Raw genomic sequence first — 15,912 nt, 5'->3', positions numbered from 1 at the left:
CCTCTCTCAGCATGGATGCCTGGCAACAGTCATCCTGTTCCTATCTTATAGCTAACCTGCTTTGTTGATGTCCTATCTTATTGACATCTTGCCTTGCAGTCTTCCTATCTCTATCTCATAGATCTCCTGCTCTCTCAGGCACATGGGATGTTCTTACGGGAGCAGGCTGGCTGCTGATCCGGAGAGGTTTTTTAAAAGCAAACAGGACGTTCCCCCGGGAGCATGTTAGCTACGGTTTTTGAGGAGGGGGTCTGTAGGGTCTTTCAGCACAAACTCAAACCAGATGGGACCATAAAGGCAGGGGCTGATGCAGAGGCCATGAAGCTAGCTGCTAATCCCCATAGCTTGCTTATCCTGCTTTCTTCTAGCACCCAGGACCACCAGCCCAGGGGCAACCCCACCCACATGGGCTGGGTTTTCCCATATCACTAATTAAAATTATGCATGGGCTGCCTACAGCCCGACCTTATGGAGGGAGGTGTTTCTCTATTGAGGTTCCCTCCTCTGAGATGACTATAACTTGGTTCAGGTTGACATAAAAGCTAGGCATCACAGTAGGCCTGGTCAGGAAAGGCACGGAACCACCCCCACCCCACCCCCACACACACACAAAAACTTTCCCTCAAGGTGTGTCTCAGAATAGCTGAGGCCAGTATCCCACCTGAGAATTACTGAGATTTATGTTAAGTTGCTAAAGTCCTAGTGGTAAAATTACTTGTTCAGCAAAGGAACTAGCACCTTTGGAGGGAGTGGCAGTACCAGCCTGTGTCTCCTGGATTCATAGCCACGACAAGTCCATACTTTCCCTGTGCTTCTCGCTCAAGGACTTAGCTAAGCAAGGCCGCTGGAGCCAGCCCATTCTGGACACTGTAGGCTCCTGCAGCCAGCTGGCCTTGCTCAGTGTGCAAACAGCACTCTGCACGTGGGCAGTCCAGGTGGACTGAGGCCTTGAGCTTTACCAATGGGGAGGATCTTCAGTAACACTTAATTCAGACCTTAGAAAAGAGAACCACTGTTGGGCTCTTCCTCCTCCAGGGTCTCTATTGCTATGCTAAAATGCCATTACCTAAGGGCAACTTGGGGAGGAAAAGTTTTATGTCAGCTTACACCTCTCAGGTCAGGTTCCACCACTGAAGGAAGTCAAGACAGGAACCCAGAGGCAGGAAAGATGCAGGGGCCAAGGTGTGTGCTGTTTACAAACTTGGTCAGTCTGCTTTCTTACAGCACCTGGGGCTACCAGCCCAGGGTTAGGGCTGTCACAGGGATCAATCATTAAGCAAGAAAATGCCTCCCAGGCTTGCCCACAAGATCTGATCTGGTAAAGGCAGTTTTTTCTTTCAACGGAGGCTCCCTCTTTCCAGATGACTCTAGCTTATGTTGTATTGACATGAAACTATCCAGCACGGGCTCATTGGTCTCAAACTCAAGGTAAGCATTTCAATGAGCACAGCTAATCAGTTTGAGGGGCTGGAAAGATGGCTCGCTCGGTCAGTAAAGTGCTTGCCTTGTAAGCTTGAAAACCAGAGTGGGCAGTCCAGGTGGACTGAGGCCTTGAGCCATTGGTAAACCAGAACCCATGGGGAATGCCAGAGGTGGTGGCGGTCACGCGTAAGCCCAGTACTGGGGGCGTGGAGATGAGTCCCCCGGTGTGACAGTTGAACTTTTGTGTGCTGTCTATGGCCCGCGGGCTGTATGGGCCTTGGGTTTACTGGCAGCCACCTAGGAAGCTCCAGATCAGAGAAAAAGGTGTATGACTCTCATGCTGGCCTGCAGTCTCCCAGTGCACATGTAATACACGTGTGTGCACTCACAAACATGTACCAACACACACACAAAACACATGAAAATAATCAGGTTCAACCTTATGAAATTGGCATAGATCTATATAGATAGAGATTATTAAATGTTGGCAATTTCATATGGTCCAACCAAATAGCAGAAATCAAGGCATTTGTGGTAGGGTTTGTGAGTACAGGAGGTGAGCTGAAATCTAATCAAACACTCTTTATGCCCTCTTCCCTATGTCCCTTGCTCCTGGGTGTTTACGTGGAAGAACCATTCTCTCGTTCTCGTGAGTCCGCACATGCTGTCCCTGAGGCAGACCAAGAATGTGGGCTCTCTTTCCATCCCACTGACAGTTAGTGCAGGAGAGCAGGACAGAACTAGCCACTGGATGTATTTCTTACATTGACCCATTTGGGAAGAGGATTTCTGAAATTTGTTTTGAGGGAAGATTTTTGTAGTTTGAAATTTTCCCTTTTGCCCTCTGTCTAAAACCATTCTGTTGCAGTGTTATTTAATGGAAAGGACATTGCTGTACCTAAAATAAAGTGTGGCCCTAAAGGATAAAAGGATGATAAGCAGGAGACTACTAAAGGAAAGCTATTGAAATAATTTTATAAAAGTGACTACCAAGTGACTACCATCTTTAATCAGGATGTCTGTGGGTTCGAGGCCAGTCTGGTCTACATAGAGATTTCTAGGCCAACCAGAGCTACATAATAATAGCCTGTCTCAAAAAAAGAAAAAACACAAAAACCTTCATAATTGGCAGATGGCCTATAATTTAATCTATGTATAGACTTCAACTTTTATATACTATGTTCTCACTAATGTAGACAAAGCCATCTATATGTAAATACAAAATTCTTTTCATTATATTTTTAAATTGAATACAAAAGTCTGAAATGGATTGCCCTTTAGTTCACGTGACTGTTTCAGTCATAGAAACTTATGTGTATGCCTCCAGTTGAAAATGAAGTCATGGCAAGGTGTGATGACATATGCCTGTAATGTGGACTCACTGCTTGGACCAACTGGCCGAGTTTCCTTTAAAAAACAATTCCAAAGTCTGATTCTTAGTAGAACATGGTAGAGACATCAATACACAGTGGCAGTTTACAATAGTGTGTGTCTAGCGTCCTTGGTTTACAGTCAGCAGTATCTGTGACTGCAGAGAAGACACAGTTTTTGAAGATTGTATTATTTCCTTTTTGAAGCCAGATGTGGAAGTTAATTGCCTAAGGAGGGATTGATTCCGCACCTACCAACCCTCTCCCACCCCTGTTAGAGCTTCAGGTATGGACGCCTTGGACTTGTAGCATCAATCTCGCATCCCAGGGCCTGTGAGGGAGTAGAGCCTGCCATTTTGTGTCCAGCTCACATGGTCACTCTGAAGGGCAGGGCCTCTGTCCCAGTCCCTCCTGATAACTGGGCAGCCAGAGCCGCAGAATTGTTTTAGATGGAGTGGGGGCCCCACTAGTGCTCCTGGGATGTGTATGGGGAGCTTGGTTAGCAAGGACGATTAAAATCCTCTCTTATAATAGCTGGGAAGATAAATGGCAGGGAGCCGTGGTCAGTTCACTGCTGCCATAGCGGTTGCTGTCATGGGTGTGTGTGGGGCCGGGGAGCAGCAGAAATAAGAACTCCTGTCTTTTTAACTCTCTCTTGGTGGGTTTTGCTGCTGCTCCTGGCTCGTTTTTGTCTTGGGGCAGTGACTTCTTCCATAGTTTTTACACTGACATACCTTTGGCTGGGCTTGTTTTCTCCAGCTTCCTGCATAAAGTAATTATCTCCGTAAACTGTGGCTACCGCTCTACATTCGCGGGGCAAAAACGGATTTGAGGCCTCCAGGCAGTGACATAAGGAGCCCCACAGTACATCAGGAACATGCATGAGAGATGGAGTTCGGATGAGTAACTGGGCCATTATTGAGTAGACTGCTAACTTCAGGTTTCCTGAATGATGCAGGGCTCTGCCTTCCCACTAGAGTAGACTCTGCTCTCCCTGAATGAATGTAGGCCCTGCTGACAAGGCAGTGCTGTGGGACAGCTGGCTGGCAGCCCAAACAGACAGCAGCCTGGCCAGAGGCAGCCAGGCGAAGAGGTTCCTGGAGAGAGCGGTTGTCTTACATGGACTTTTGAAGACAGCAGGTACATTCCTCAGTGAGATGGAGAAAAACTAGCAAGGACTTCATCTCACAGAGTTAAAAAGGAAAATGCTGGCTGTCCCTAAAAGGTGACAGAAGCAGGGACAGTCATGTTCCAGTATAACAGAGATAGCACAGACTCACATACATACAGGATTCAAACGTGTATACAGATACTCAGCACACAACTACACAGGACCCTAACTCACAGAGACATGCGCATAGACACATGCATACGTACACACAGGACCCAGACACACGTGGATATGACCCAGATGCAAGCACTGCAAAACACATGACACTAACCCACAGTGACACAGATACACAGAGGCCCACAAAGTGCATGCTCTCAGAAGACGTTCAGCCTTTGTCACGTTCTCCCGGGTCTTTGCCATCACAGTGTGTATAAGTGGTGGCCTGTTGCTTTCCTGTCGGCTTAGTGGCTGCACCTGAATCTATGGCTATTTTAACCACCACCCACCACCCCACAGTCCCTCAGTCAGCACCCACCACAGGGTGGGGCTTCAGGTCCCCCCAGCACTGCCCTGCCGTTGCCATCAAATGTAGTTTTTAACTAAATCTCTATCATTCTATTTACCAATAAAGACTTGGGAGTCAAATATTGGGGTGAAAACCTGCTGGCTCAGAGAGGTCAAGAAGCAACCACTGACCTTCGTTTTTGTCCAGAGACCCAACAAAAGAGTGTCTCTCCAGCCGTCCCAAATCAAAGGGACTAAAAATCTCTAAGTCCTCCTCTGTTTCTTCCTGTGTGCTTCTCTGTCCGTCATTCTGGCTTCTCCGTACTCTCTGTGGCTAATTCTGTCAGCTAGTTCCTGGCTCTGCCCCCTGATCCAAGGTTGATTTTATTAGCACAGTCTCGGCTTTCACAGTGCAATCAAATATCCCACAAATATCCTGGGTTGTGATGACATGTTCACAGAGAACACAGTGTAAGACTGCCCGTGTCTCCTGTAAGAGCATGTGAGCTGTAGTCAGAAGCTTCAGACCTACGAAGTGGAAGAGCCTCTGAGGGGTATTGGAGATGCGACTCTGAGCTGTGCTCCGTGAGCCGCTCACTCACATCAAGAACTCCAGCTAAGCACACAGAATTCTTTTCAGGGGATTTGACTCTTTAATAATGTTCTTGCTGACATCCTAGAGTTCACCAGTGGGTCCCTGAGGCTTTGTGAATATAGAAGAATTATCACAGACATTGGAGAAAAATCAATATTGCCTAGATAAACTAGCATTTTAAAAAAGATTGATTGATTGATTGATTGATCTATTGATTTTTAAGGCCAATAGAAAAATATGTGCAGGGGTGATGTGTTTCAAAGCTAAAAACCCCCTTTGCTTTCCACTGAGGAAGTGAAGAAATCACCAAGTTCAACAGGACAGTGGAAGAGTGGGTATCCACAGGAGCTTTTTAGATGTTTTGGTTTCTCTTCCTATCACTCCTCAGCAACTGTCACTAGCAGTGCCCCTGGATCCTTCATGAGAACTGAACCTAAGAAAGGGAGTTTGGATGTTGAGAGTAGAGAGAGACAGTGAGCCCTGGCCTGTACGGGGCAGGAGCAAGTGTGTTCAGTATACAGTGAGCCCTGGCCTGTACGGGGCAGGAGCAAGTGTGTTCAGTATACAGTGAGCCCTGGCCTGTACTGGGCAGGAGCAAGTGTGTTCAGTATACAGTGAGCCCTGGCCTGTACGGGGCAGGAGCAAGTGTGTTCAGTATACAGTGAGCCCTGGCCTGTACGGGGCAGGAGCAAGTGTGTTCAGTATACAGTGAGCCCTGGCCTGTACTGGGCAGGAGCAAGTGTGTTCAGTATACAGTGAGCCCTGGCCTGTACTGGGCAGGAGCAAGTGTGTTCAGTATACAGTGAGCCCTGGCCTGTACGGGGCAGGAGCAAGTGTGTTCAGTATACAGTGAGCCCTGGCCTGTACGGGGCAGGAGCAAGTGTGTTCAGTATACAGTGAGCAGCTGGTAGAAGGGACTTCCTAGTAGTAGTGCTGAGCCCAGTACTAGAATCAAGGTCTGGGAAGAGGGGCCTGGCGACTTGGGCAGGACTGCTGAGCACTGGAAAAGGATCATGCTCTGTACTTTTGGGGAAAGGGGGTGGAATTAAAAGACTCAGAATACAGAGAGCCGAGGTCTGTCGTGTGAGGTTTAAACTCCATCCTAAAGCAGGAGGGACTCCCAAGAAGGCAATTCTCTGTCCCCGTGGCTGTTAATCCATTGCTCCATTATTTGGACAATTTGTGTTTGTAGTGTTCTACACACACACACATTGTTATTGCTCCTGTGCTGAAGGTTCTTGGATAAGCCTGCTGCTTTAAAGCTCCTTCCATCTTTGTCCTTCCTTGCTGGCATCCTGCTCCTTCTTGCTTTGTCAAAGACCCACACCACAGTGTTCTGTCCTCAATCCTGTTACCACTTGGATGAACCCAATGGCTATTGGATACATACCCTGCCATTGATCAACCACCACATCGTGGACCCTGCCGTCTTCCAATGGTTTAGAAATGTGCAGTGATTTCCAAGAGCCGTTCTTTTCATGTATTTAATAAAAGTATCTGTTCATCAATACATTAGAAGTGTTTAAAAATGATCTTCAACACAGGTAGTTTCGGAAGTCTTGGTTGATGCTGCCTTGTAGGGATGTGTTTAATTTTTCTGTTGTTTGATCGAGACCACAAAATGTTTCTCTGAGTTTCCCTGTAATCTTAAAAGATTCAGCAGCTAAACGTGTGACTGGGGAGATAGCTCATTTGGTAAAATGCTTGCCATGCAGTCATGTAATATGATTTCCCATTATCCGTGTGAAAAACCAGGCGTGGTGGCAAGCACTTGTGATCCCAGTGCTGGGGAGGCAGAGAAAGACAGATCTCTGGGGCTCACCGACTATCTGGTCCAGCCTAATTAGCAACTTCTAGGCCCAGTGAGAGACCTAGATCAGAAAACAAAACAAGGTAGACAGTACCTAAGTTAGGGGTGCTAACGTCTGTCATAGTCACTGTTCTATTGTGAAGGGACATCATGGCCACAGCAACTCTTATGTAGGGAAGCATTTTACTGGTGCTTGCTTATAGTTATAGAGGTTTAATTCACTATCATCATGACAGGATACAGTGTGCAGGCAGACATGGTGCTGGAGAGGGAGCCGAGAGTTCTACATCTGGATCCACAGGTAGCAGGAAGAGAAAGCAATGCTGGGCCTGGCTTGAGCTTTTGAAATCTTAAAACCCACCCCAGTGACAAACTTTCTCCAACAAGGCCACACCTCCTAATCTTTCTCAAGAAGAACCACTTTTTATGACTAAGCATTCAAATATGGCCTACGGGTATAGTAAGGAAGTTGCTTGTTCGTTTCCCGGCTGCCCAGATTCCTGAAATAATCACACAGAAACCATATTCTTTGCAATACTGTTTGGCCAATAGCTTAAGCGTATTTCTGAGTAACTCATATCCTAAGCTAACCCATCTCTAACCCATGTATTGTCACGTGGCTGAGGCTTGCGAGGTAAAGTTCCATCCGGCATCTGTCTCTGGCTGGGGATACATGGCTTCTCTAAACTCCGCCTTCCTTTTCCCAGCATTCAGTTTAGTTTTCCCTGCATAGCTCTATTCTTTTGTCCTATCACAGGCCAAGACAGCTTTTTTATTAACCAATGGTATTCATACCATGCAGAGAGGCATCTCACATCATATGGGGGCCATTTTTATTCAAACCACTGCAGCATCAATTCTTACAAGATTCCTATAGAAAAAGAAGCTTTTGTGCCTAATCACATGAATAGTTGTCAGATCTCATTTCCCAAACTCTTAGTAAAACCTTCCTGGATTCCAAAACTGAGCATAGATGCTGTAACATCTTCAAAAGAAAAGATTTCATTTCTAGCTTGTTTCTGGACGTTCCTGAGACTCTGAAGCTGCGGAACTTTCAGCGCATGTGTGCAGGGCCCTGGGTTTGAGCCCAACCCTGAAAGCAAGAGAAGTGACTGATTTTAGTCTAGACAGCAGATTTTAGTAGTTTGCCAGGGAAGAAGATTTACACTAATTTAAGAAAGGTATTGTTCATCTTTATTTCCAGTTCTTACTACAGCACTTTAATTGTAGGTAGATGGTATTCATGACACCCCCGTGCTTCCCCGTGGCTGGTAGAGGAGAGCAGGGGAGACAGTGTTAGTTGACACTCCTCCGAGCAGAGGTTAAGACAGTGCACAGCTGCAAAGAATAAAAGGCAAAAACAGTGGCTGAGCACACAAGCCCCTGCCATAGCTGAGTGCCCAGCTGTGAGATCCTGGGACTTGAGGCCTGAGCTCAATGAGACAGCCCACACTTCCCTGATCTCACAGATGACGTCATCCAGCAGCCTGTTGCACAGACCTGGTGTTAAACCCAGGACGTTGTTTTTCACAGGCAGCCAGAGGGAGCTCTCTGAAAGACAAATCTGACAGCTCATGAACCTTTCCCAGCTTGTCCCCACTACATCCATTATGAGTCTGGTGCCTCTTAGAGTCTTGAAAATAGGACGATAACCCTCCCAGAAGGCTCTGCATTCCAGGCTGTCCCCCTCATCAATCTTGTCCTCACCCACCACCCAGAAACCCGTCCTTCCTGAGACTGTAGCACCCAGGCTGGCTTCGACCTCAGCATCCTTCTTCCACTCACCTGGGCAATCTCTCACATGATCTTCCTCTTGGTGTGTATTATTGCCAGAAAGTAGGGGCAGTGGGGAGAAAGGGAAGAGGAGGGAGGGAGGGAGGCATTTTAAAGTCTGGTTCTCCACTAGAACTCAGAGGGCGGGTGGCTGTTTTACCTGGAGACAGTAAACTCTCATCTGGTGCAGCCTCCAGCACACAGCACTCCTAGAGTATCAATAGCATGGACTCTTTCTGTAGAGTCTGCCCGGGCTTGCTACACATGGCTGTCTGTCTTTGTCACAGCACCAACTTGTCCTAGCCAGGAGCCCACAGCTGTGTCTCCACAAGCCTCTTACAGAGGAGCTGGGAGCAGTTTTGCCATTCATGAAATACGTCATGCGTTAGCATGCGTGCGTACATATGCGCATGTGCACACACCCACTAAGGGGAACATAGAAGGGGAAGGGCAGGAGAAAGAAGACAACTTCTGTTGTTGGGTTTGAGTAAGGAGCCAGAGAATGCCTTTCTGGGGACACGCCATGGATAGATTCACGGATGTGAATGTCAGTACCCGCTGGGGAGCTTGGACTTGGGCAGGAACACTGAGACTCACGCTGGTGCTCATGTCTGCTTTCTCATTTGTCCTCTCCGAGGCCTTGTCTGGATGAAGAAACCATTTAGAGACTCAGCTTAAGTATGTACCCAGGGCCCTGCAGGTGGTGAGACAGCAACTCAAAGTCGTCTATGACTTGTCCTGTTCACCAGGTCTGGATAGCACATAAAATGACAGTGAAAATTCCTGTCCCCTTAACCATAATTCTAAGTATCACTCACTTCCATAAAACTCAAGTGTGGCAGAGAGATTAATTTTTAGTTAGGTCTCTGCCTTTAGTAAATGAGGGATTGGTGTGGTTTGCAATAGTAAATTCAGTTTCACATTAAGGGAGAACATCCATTATGGCTCCTGGCACCCCTCAGCCACTCCGAATCTACCAGCAGGCCTAACAGCGGTTTCCTCCAGTGGAGCAGAGTCAACTTCATGTATCATCCCTTTGTGTTAATTATAAGGATTCGAGTCTGCAGCACTAATTAATCAGTAATTAGATAGTACTGTACCAAAAGAAATTAACAAAGATAAAAACAAAAGCACCACTCAGCACGAGGCTGTAGTCTGATAACTTGATCCAAATTCTTAAGAGATCTGGATGAAGTGATCACAAGCCATACCTTCCTTTGGTTTTGTTGGTGGCAGTGACCTCCAGGACTGATGGAAAACCTAAAGGTAATCCAGATAAGTGAACACTCTGGTTAGCTGGGGGCGCCAGCAGAGGCAGGAGGATTGCTGCAGCAGTCAAGGCCAGCCCGTCCACACAGTAAGTTTCAAGCAGACAAGGAGAACATAGTGAAACGCTGCTCACCAAGAAAAAAAAGCAAAAACTAAACAAACATTAAAAATATTTGCTTACACTAATTTGTATTCTTTTCTTACTCGTCTTTGGAAATCTGTTTTATGACAGTCAGTAATTACTTTGAAATGTACTAGTAGTTTTGGCAATATAAAATAAATGTACAGCTTATTATTAAATGTACAGTGATGTGTTTGTTACTGTTTCTCATTTTAAAATCACATAAGCCAGCTTTTTGGTTTTTGTTTATTAATGTTTTATTAGCATTTATTAGTTGTACGGAAACAGTTTCATTGTGGTATTTCATACATTATATAATGTATGTTGATCATGCTTATATGTATTACCTTCTTTACCTCCCTATCCTTTTCCCTTCTTCTTTTCTCTACTTTAATATCTTTTTTTTTGCCCTTTCCTAAATTTCCATTTGACTTGTGTGTTTGTTTAGGTGAGCCAATCGTTGAGGGTGTCTAGGGGTGTGATAGGTTATTTACAGGACTGTATACCTCACCAAGTGGCTTAACAGTGGGAAGAAAAGTCTCTGCTTCCTCTAGCAACCATCCTTAGGGAGGGGTGGACCTCGTTAGCCCTGCCCCTTCCATCTTTTAGGCAGGTCTAATGCGGGTACTCACAGGGGCCTTTGACTTCAGCATTCCACTGAGCCTGGGAGGGAGTGACAGAGATGTCCCGTTCATGACTGGGCATTCAACAGTCAGTTATCTCCAGCCCTGCACGGGTTAGGTCTCTGTGCTTCCTGCTGTCCACCCAGAAAGGCTGTTCTGAGCAAAGCTACAGGCGCACTCAGCTGTGGACATCAGCGCTCACTCAGAAGCAGCAGCTGCCACTTGCCCACCCCGCCACAGGCTTTTAGCCAGGTTCACAGCACCAGCTGTCAGTGCCTTCCTGCAGGGAGGATCCAGTTCCAACAGGAAGCGTTGTTTGTCCCCTGAGACGTTCCAGTACGTACTTCTGGGTACACCCTGCCCAGTAGTGTAGCATGAGTGTCCGAAGACCAGCCAGCATGGAGAAAGCTTCCCACCTGGAGTGAGCTTGAGATCTCCATGGCCTTCCATCGGAGCGGCTGAGTGTGTGCACAGAGATTCCTGCTTCCCAGGATAGGCCTTTGTCTCACCAGCGTCCACGGGAGCAGTTTCGTTACCCTCCTCCCGCTTGCTTATACAGGTGTTTCTACTTGCCAGTCACCGAAACAACTCACCTTTTGATCGCACAGGCTGGGGTGTGAGCACATAGAGATTTTGAGAAGAATTACATGGGAAAATGTTAAAGGTTGCCATCCTCCAGTGCCTTGGATTGAAACAATAAACTTATAATAATTTAGTACTGGCTTGGGTATCAGAAAGTCAAACTGTTTTTTGGTAACTTCATGCTGAAATTACTTGAGCAATGTATTATGTGCCTGTCTTGTTGCTATGGCAAAATGCCTGACAGAAGCAACCTAAGGGAAGGCTTGTTTTGGCTCCCAGTTTGAGAGAACCGCCCATCACTGCCGGGAAGCCAAGGGCAGTCCATCTTGTTTCTGAAGTCAGAAGCAGACAGTGATAAATGTGATAAATGGCTATGCTAAGCTAGCATTCTCCCTTTGATTGAGTATAGCCTCCAAGCCATAGAATGCCGCAGCCCATGACTAAGGCAGGTCTTCTACCGCAGGTCACCCAATCTAGTAAGTTCTGCACAGACAGGCCCAGAGGTTTGTTGCTATGGTGATTCTAAATGCCATCAAGATGATGAGATCACCATCTCAGGCAGTTCCCTCTGCTCGCTCTCTCTCTCTCTCTCTCTCTCTCTCTCTCTCTCTCTCTCACACACACACACACACACACACACACACACACACACACACACACAAGATGGGAGGGACTCTCGGGTTTAAACACCTTGGATGTTTTTCTCGCCTAGTTGCTGTCATCTCAGTGGAGGCTCTAGGGAACATCCGATCCAGACAGCACCGTTCTGGTCTCCCCACCAGTCCCACAGAGTCAGCAGCCACTGCCCCAGGCACCGTTTCTTTCATCTGCGCTTCCTGACCTCTGCTCTGCATGATGCCAGCTCAGCTGTTGTTTCACAGATACTAACCGTATGATGTCATGGGCTCAAAGGCGAACATTCCGTGGGCACTGTCTCCTTGGAGAGCTTGTCTGGTGTACCTCAGGCTGCTGTAGAGATACATGTCTCTCCACTCCCAGAACTGAGCCTCCTCGGCTCCCATCACCCAAAAGTCATTCCTCAGATGCTCAGGCACTGTTATGTCGACACTAGTACCCTTCTTACCGCTTGCCACTGTCAGAGATTCTTCTATTCCTGTTTGTTTGTCTGTCTGTTATTCATTGTGTATTGGTGCCCGCAGCAGCGTCTGCCTGGCTCATCTGCACATCAATAAATAGTTGCTGGACAAATGATGAAGAAGGGCCCCTTCTTCCTGTGTATTTGGCTTTGGTTGGACCGCTTGACCTCTTACTTAGAAATCCACTAGCGGAACGCTGAATTTCCCCAAGGATACGTTCAAAAATAACTGTGGTTGACCGTGGCACACACAGACAGCACTTCTTCCTGTTTTACAGAAAGTCTTCAGAAGAACTGGACATGGACAAGGTGACCGCAGCCATGGTACTAACCAGCTTGTCAACTAGCCCTTTGGTCCGAAGTCCTCCGGTGCGGCCCAATGGTAAGCCTAGGGTATGTGCTCTGGGAAAGAGCAAGGCCTCTCCTGGGGACCTTATTCAAATCAGGTGAAATGGGGGAAATGGAGACCCTGGAACTACCGACCTCATCCTCCTAAGACCCCAGCATTCTCAGGTCCTCACCTGGGCAGCTCACATTTTCTGAGTTCTGTCACGTGTTTGCTGCCTTCCAAGGACACATCTGTGCAGTGGTTATGTTCCTTTTCCCCAGGCAAAGGGAGAGTTGTCTAATGAACTTGTTTTCCTCACATAATTTCTTTCTGATTGGGAGATAGTTGGATCAGTGCACTCACTGAAGATCCAGCAGTTTGTAAAAGCATTATCCCACACTTCATAACCAAAGAGAATTATTTAGTCCAGTCTCGAATTCAGTATCTACTAGGTACGACCTAGATGATTTGAATGTATCAATAGAGTATAAAGAGTGTCCATGCTCAGAGAGAGTACACAGTCTCTTTAGGAAAAGAAGACTCAGTCATGGCCTCATTAATAGCATACTAATTAAGCACTGACTTAATTATCTGCAGAGTATTCTGCTTGCTTTGTCTCGTTGTATTTCCACCAGCAAGCATATGAGATGCTGTTACTATCACTGCTTTACAGAAAGGTAAACCAAGGTATGTGTGGAGTTCCCGTCTTCCTGATTTCATATCTGCCTTCCTAATCGTGGGGTGAAACTGCTTCATTTAATCCCTGAGATAAACTGGGAAAGCAGACAGCGGGAGGCAAAGTTGGGCAGAGGACAATAGCAGCTTCATTGAGACAGGTCCTATATGCCTGGCTGGAAGTCTGTCTTCTGAGCCTTGAGCAGGCTGCTAAAGTGATCCATCCAGACAGTGGAAGTTAGGGTTAGGAAGTCAGGCTGCATACATGTTTGTATGTGTGTACGTATACGTAGATGAACTTAGACACTGCAGAAGCACATGCACTGAGGTGCCGTGACCGTTCCTGGTTAGTGGTCTGACCTTTTGGGGGCCTCTTGGCAAATGAACACCCAGAGTTGCCTTTCTCAGCCAAGCAGCATTGCTGGAGGAGGAAAACTGGGGTGACCCCAAATATTCTAGGAATGACTTTGAATTCTTACAGGGAAAAGGATATTCTTAAATTAATCATTATTTTTACTATATGATTCTTTTTTCGAGAACATTTCTACTGTTCCTTTGTATTTAAAGGTTAAAATTAAAATAAACCTTTTCATACATCAATATGCACTTCCCTAGCACAGCAATAGAGTATGTCAGTGTTCGTTTATGGCTTTTAAAAAATAACAACATAGCTAGGCGTGATGGCAAATGCCTTTAATCTCAGCACTGAAAAGGCAAAAGCAGATGGATCTCTGTGAAGTAATGATGCCAGCCTGGCCCACATAGAGAGACCTTGCCTCAAAATATATAAAATATTTTTTTTAAAAAAACTATTCAGCTACTGAATTTGATATTTCTCATTTGATTTGCAAAAGGACGCAAATTTTTAAGTAAGGAAAGCAATTTATAATAGTAAATCCATTAGTTTTTAAGAGGCTGAAAGCCATTCTCCAGAATTCAGGTCTATCAGTGAATTTGGGGTACCTGTTGTGATTCTTTTCTGTGACTAAGGAGAGTTTTCCTGTTAAGTGGTAGCTCTGCGAAGAGCTAAGAGCCCAACTGGGCCCATCTGCATGTTTGACTAATACTCGCTTAAGATAAGGAAATCTGCAGCCTTGGAAACTGTGTTAGCTAGTCTTCCTGGCTAAGGAGTGAAAGAAGTATTCCCAGACTGGTAGGCAAATACACCGCTGACGTTCACGTGAAGTGAAGTAACATACCACCGTGACAATAGCTAGTTCTCAAAAGCAATTCCTTCCTCCTCGTCCTGCGACCACACACCCAGCACCTGGTTTTGTTGTGCAAGCCTCTATGGAGGATGTGAGGATGCTGGCTGCAGGACCGCTGTGTAGGCTGTCTTGTCATTGGAGAGTAGTGCAGTGTGCTGTGTGCATCCATCTCTCTCCATCAGGGAGGAAATACCACGCTGGCGTTGTGATGCCAGCAGATGCAAGCATGCAAAAAAGACCATGTAATTCTGCCAGAGTCTTACCCTCATAAAGTGGGCAACTTCTACTTCGATTCAAACTTAACGACTTTTACTAAACGTTTTGCTTGATGTACTGAGTAACTTCTGGAATTCCGTAACTAGGTAAGGGTAGGGATTTCTCTACAAATACTAATCTACTCATTTTTGCTTCATTAGTAATTACACAGACATTAATAGGATTTTAATGAAGCATTTTGGGATTTCCTCTTCCCTCACAAGTAGAGTTTGAATATATTCACAATGAACATAAATATGGAAGAGAATTATCTAGAAAGAAAGTAGAATTTACGTAAGTGCTAATCAAGCTTGGACATCTTGAAAGATAACGTTAATCTACAGTGGTTACAGGTCCCCTCCTCTGGCGCATAGGAAGAGATCTGTGCATCAGACTCCTACAGTTCAGCTGAGCACAGTTCAGTCAGTGGGGCTGCCAACAATTGCAGATGGAGGATGCTCTGGAGGACCAAGGGCCTCCAGCAAACCAGGCCCTGGCCTCAGCTGCCCAGGGTCACTTACCAGTTAGAGAGCAGCAGGTAGATGAACTTCCTGTGCCACTGTCAAGTGGGGATGCTCTGCTCTGAGTGATAGGTGTAACTGCTTGAAACTGCAGGTGAGCTCCATTAAGTAGAGGGAATGGGGATGCACAGTGTGAACGCAGAAGTTGGGGAGCAAATAGGTGTGAAGGAAGGGACTAGTAAGACGGCCCAGAGGGAAGGGGGAGCGTGGAATGAGGTGTAGGACGCAGGTGTGTGGAAATGCCATTATAAAGGCCACTATTTTACACACTAACGTTGAAAATTAAGGTTAAGGGCCTAACAGCAGTCAGAGTGAAAGACGCAGTTACTTGTTTGCTCAGCACTGGTCTGGAAAGCGCCATTTCCCATAGTCTGAAGTCTTAATCTGATTTCTTAGACATACATCCCAAGAACCATAGTCAATGAGTAATGTCTTTTTTTAAAAAGGGGGGAATTGGAACCAGAGGGGGCAACTTGGTGGCTAGTATGTAGGATACCACATGCAGAAGCCTTGCAGCCAGCAAACCCAGAGGCCCCACAAGAACAAGAAATAACTATTATTTTCTTGTTTTTGTTTAATCTCCACCAATCCCGAGGAAAGGGTACTGCACGTTAAAGCACACATACCAGAGAGCCAGACAGCCATGTTG

The 15,912-nt window shown here is 46.3% G+C and overlaps 1 protein-coding gene across 1 annotated transcript in view; it reads left to right on the top strand.

The window, feature by feature from the left end:
* The window catches only part of Znf704 (zinc finger protein 704), a 192,161-nt gene that overhangs the window by 135,269 nt on the left and 40,980 nt on the right, over positions 1–15,912 (top strand). The window contains exon 3 of the mRNA XM_075971487.1: positions 12,555–12,658. Coding sequence (XP_075827602.1) covers positions 12,555–12,658 — 104 coding nt within the window. The remainder of the gene's footprint in view (positions 1–12,554; positions 12,659–15,912) is intronic.

Source organism: Microtus pennsylvanicus, chromosome 5 (assembly GCF_037038515.1).
Source record: "Microtus pennsylvanicus isolate mMicPen1 chromosome 5, mMicPen1.hap1, whole genome shotgun sequence".
NCBI lineage: Eukaryota > Metazoa > Chordata > Mammalia > Rodentia > Cricetidae > Microtus > Microtus pennsylvanicus.
This window is presented reverse-complemented; position numbering and strand designations above follow the sequence as displayed.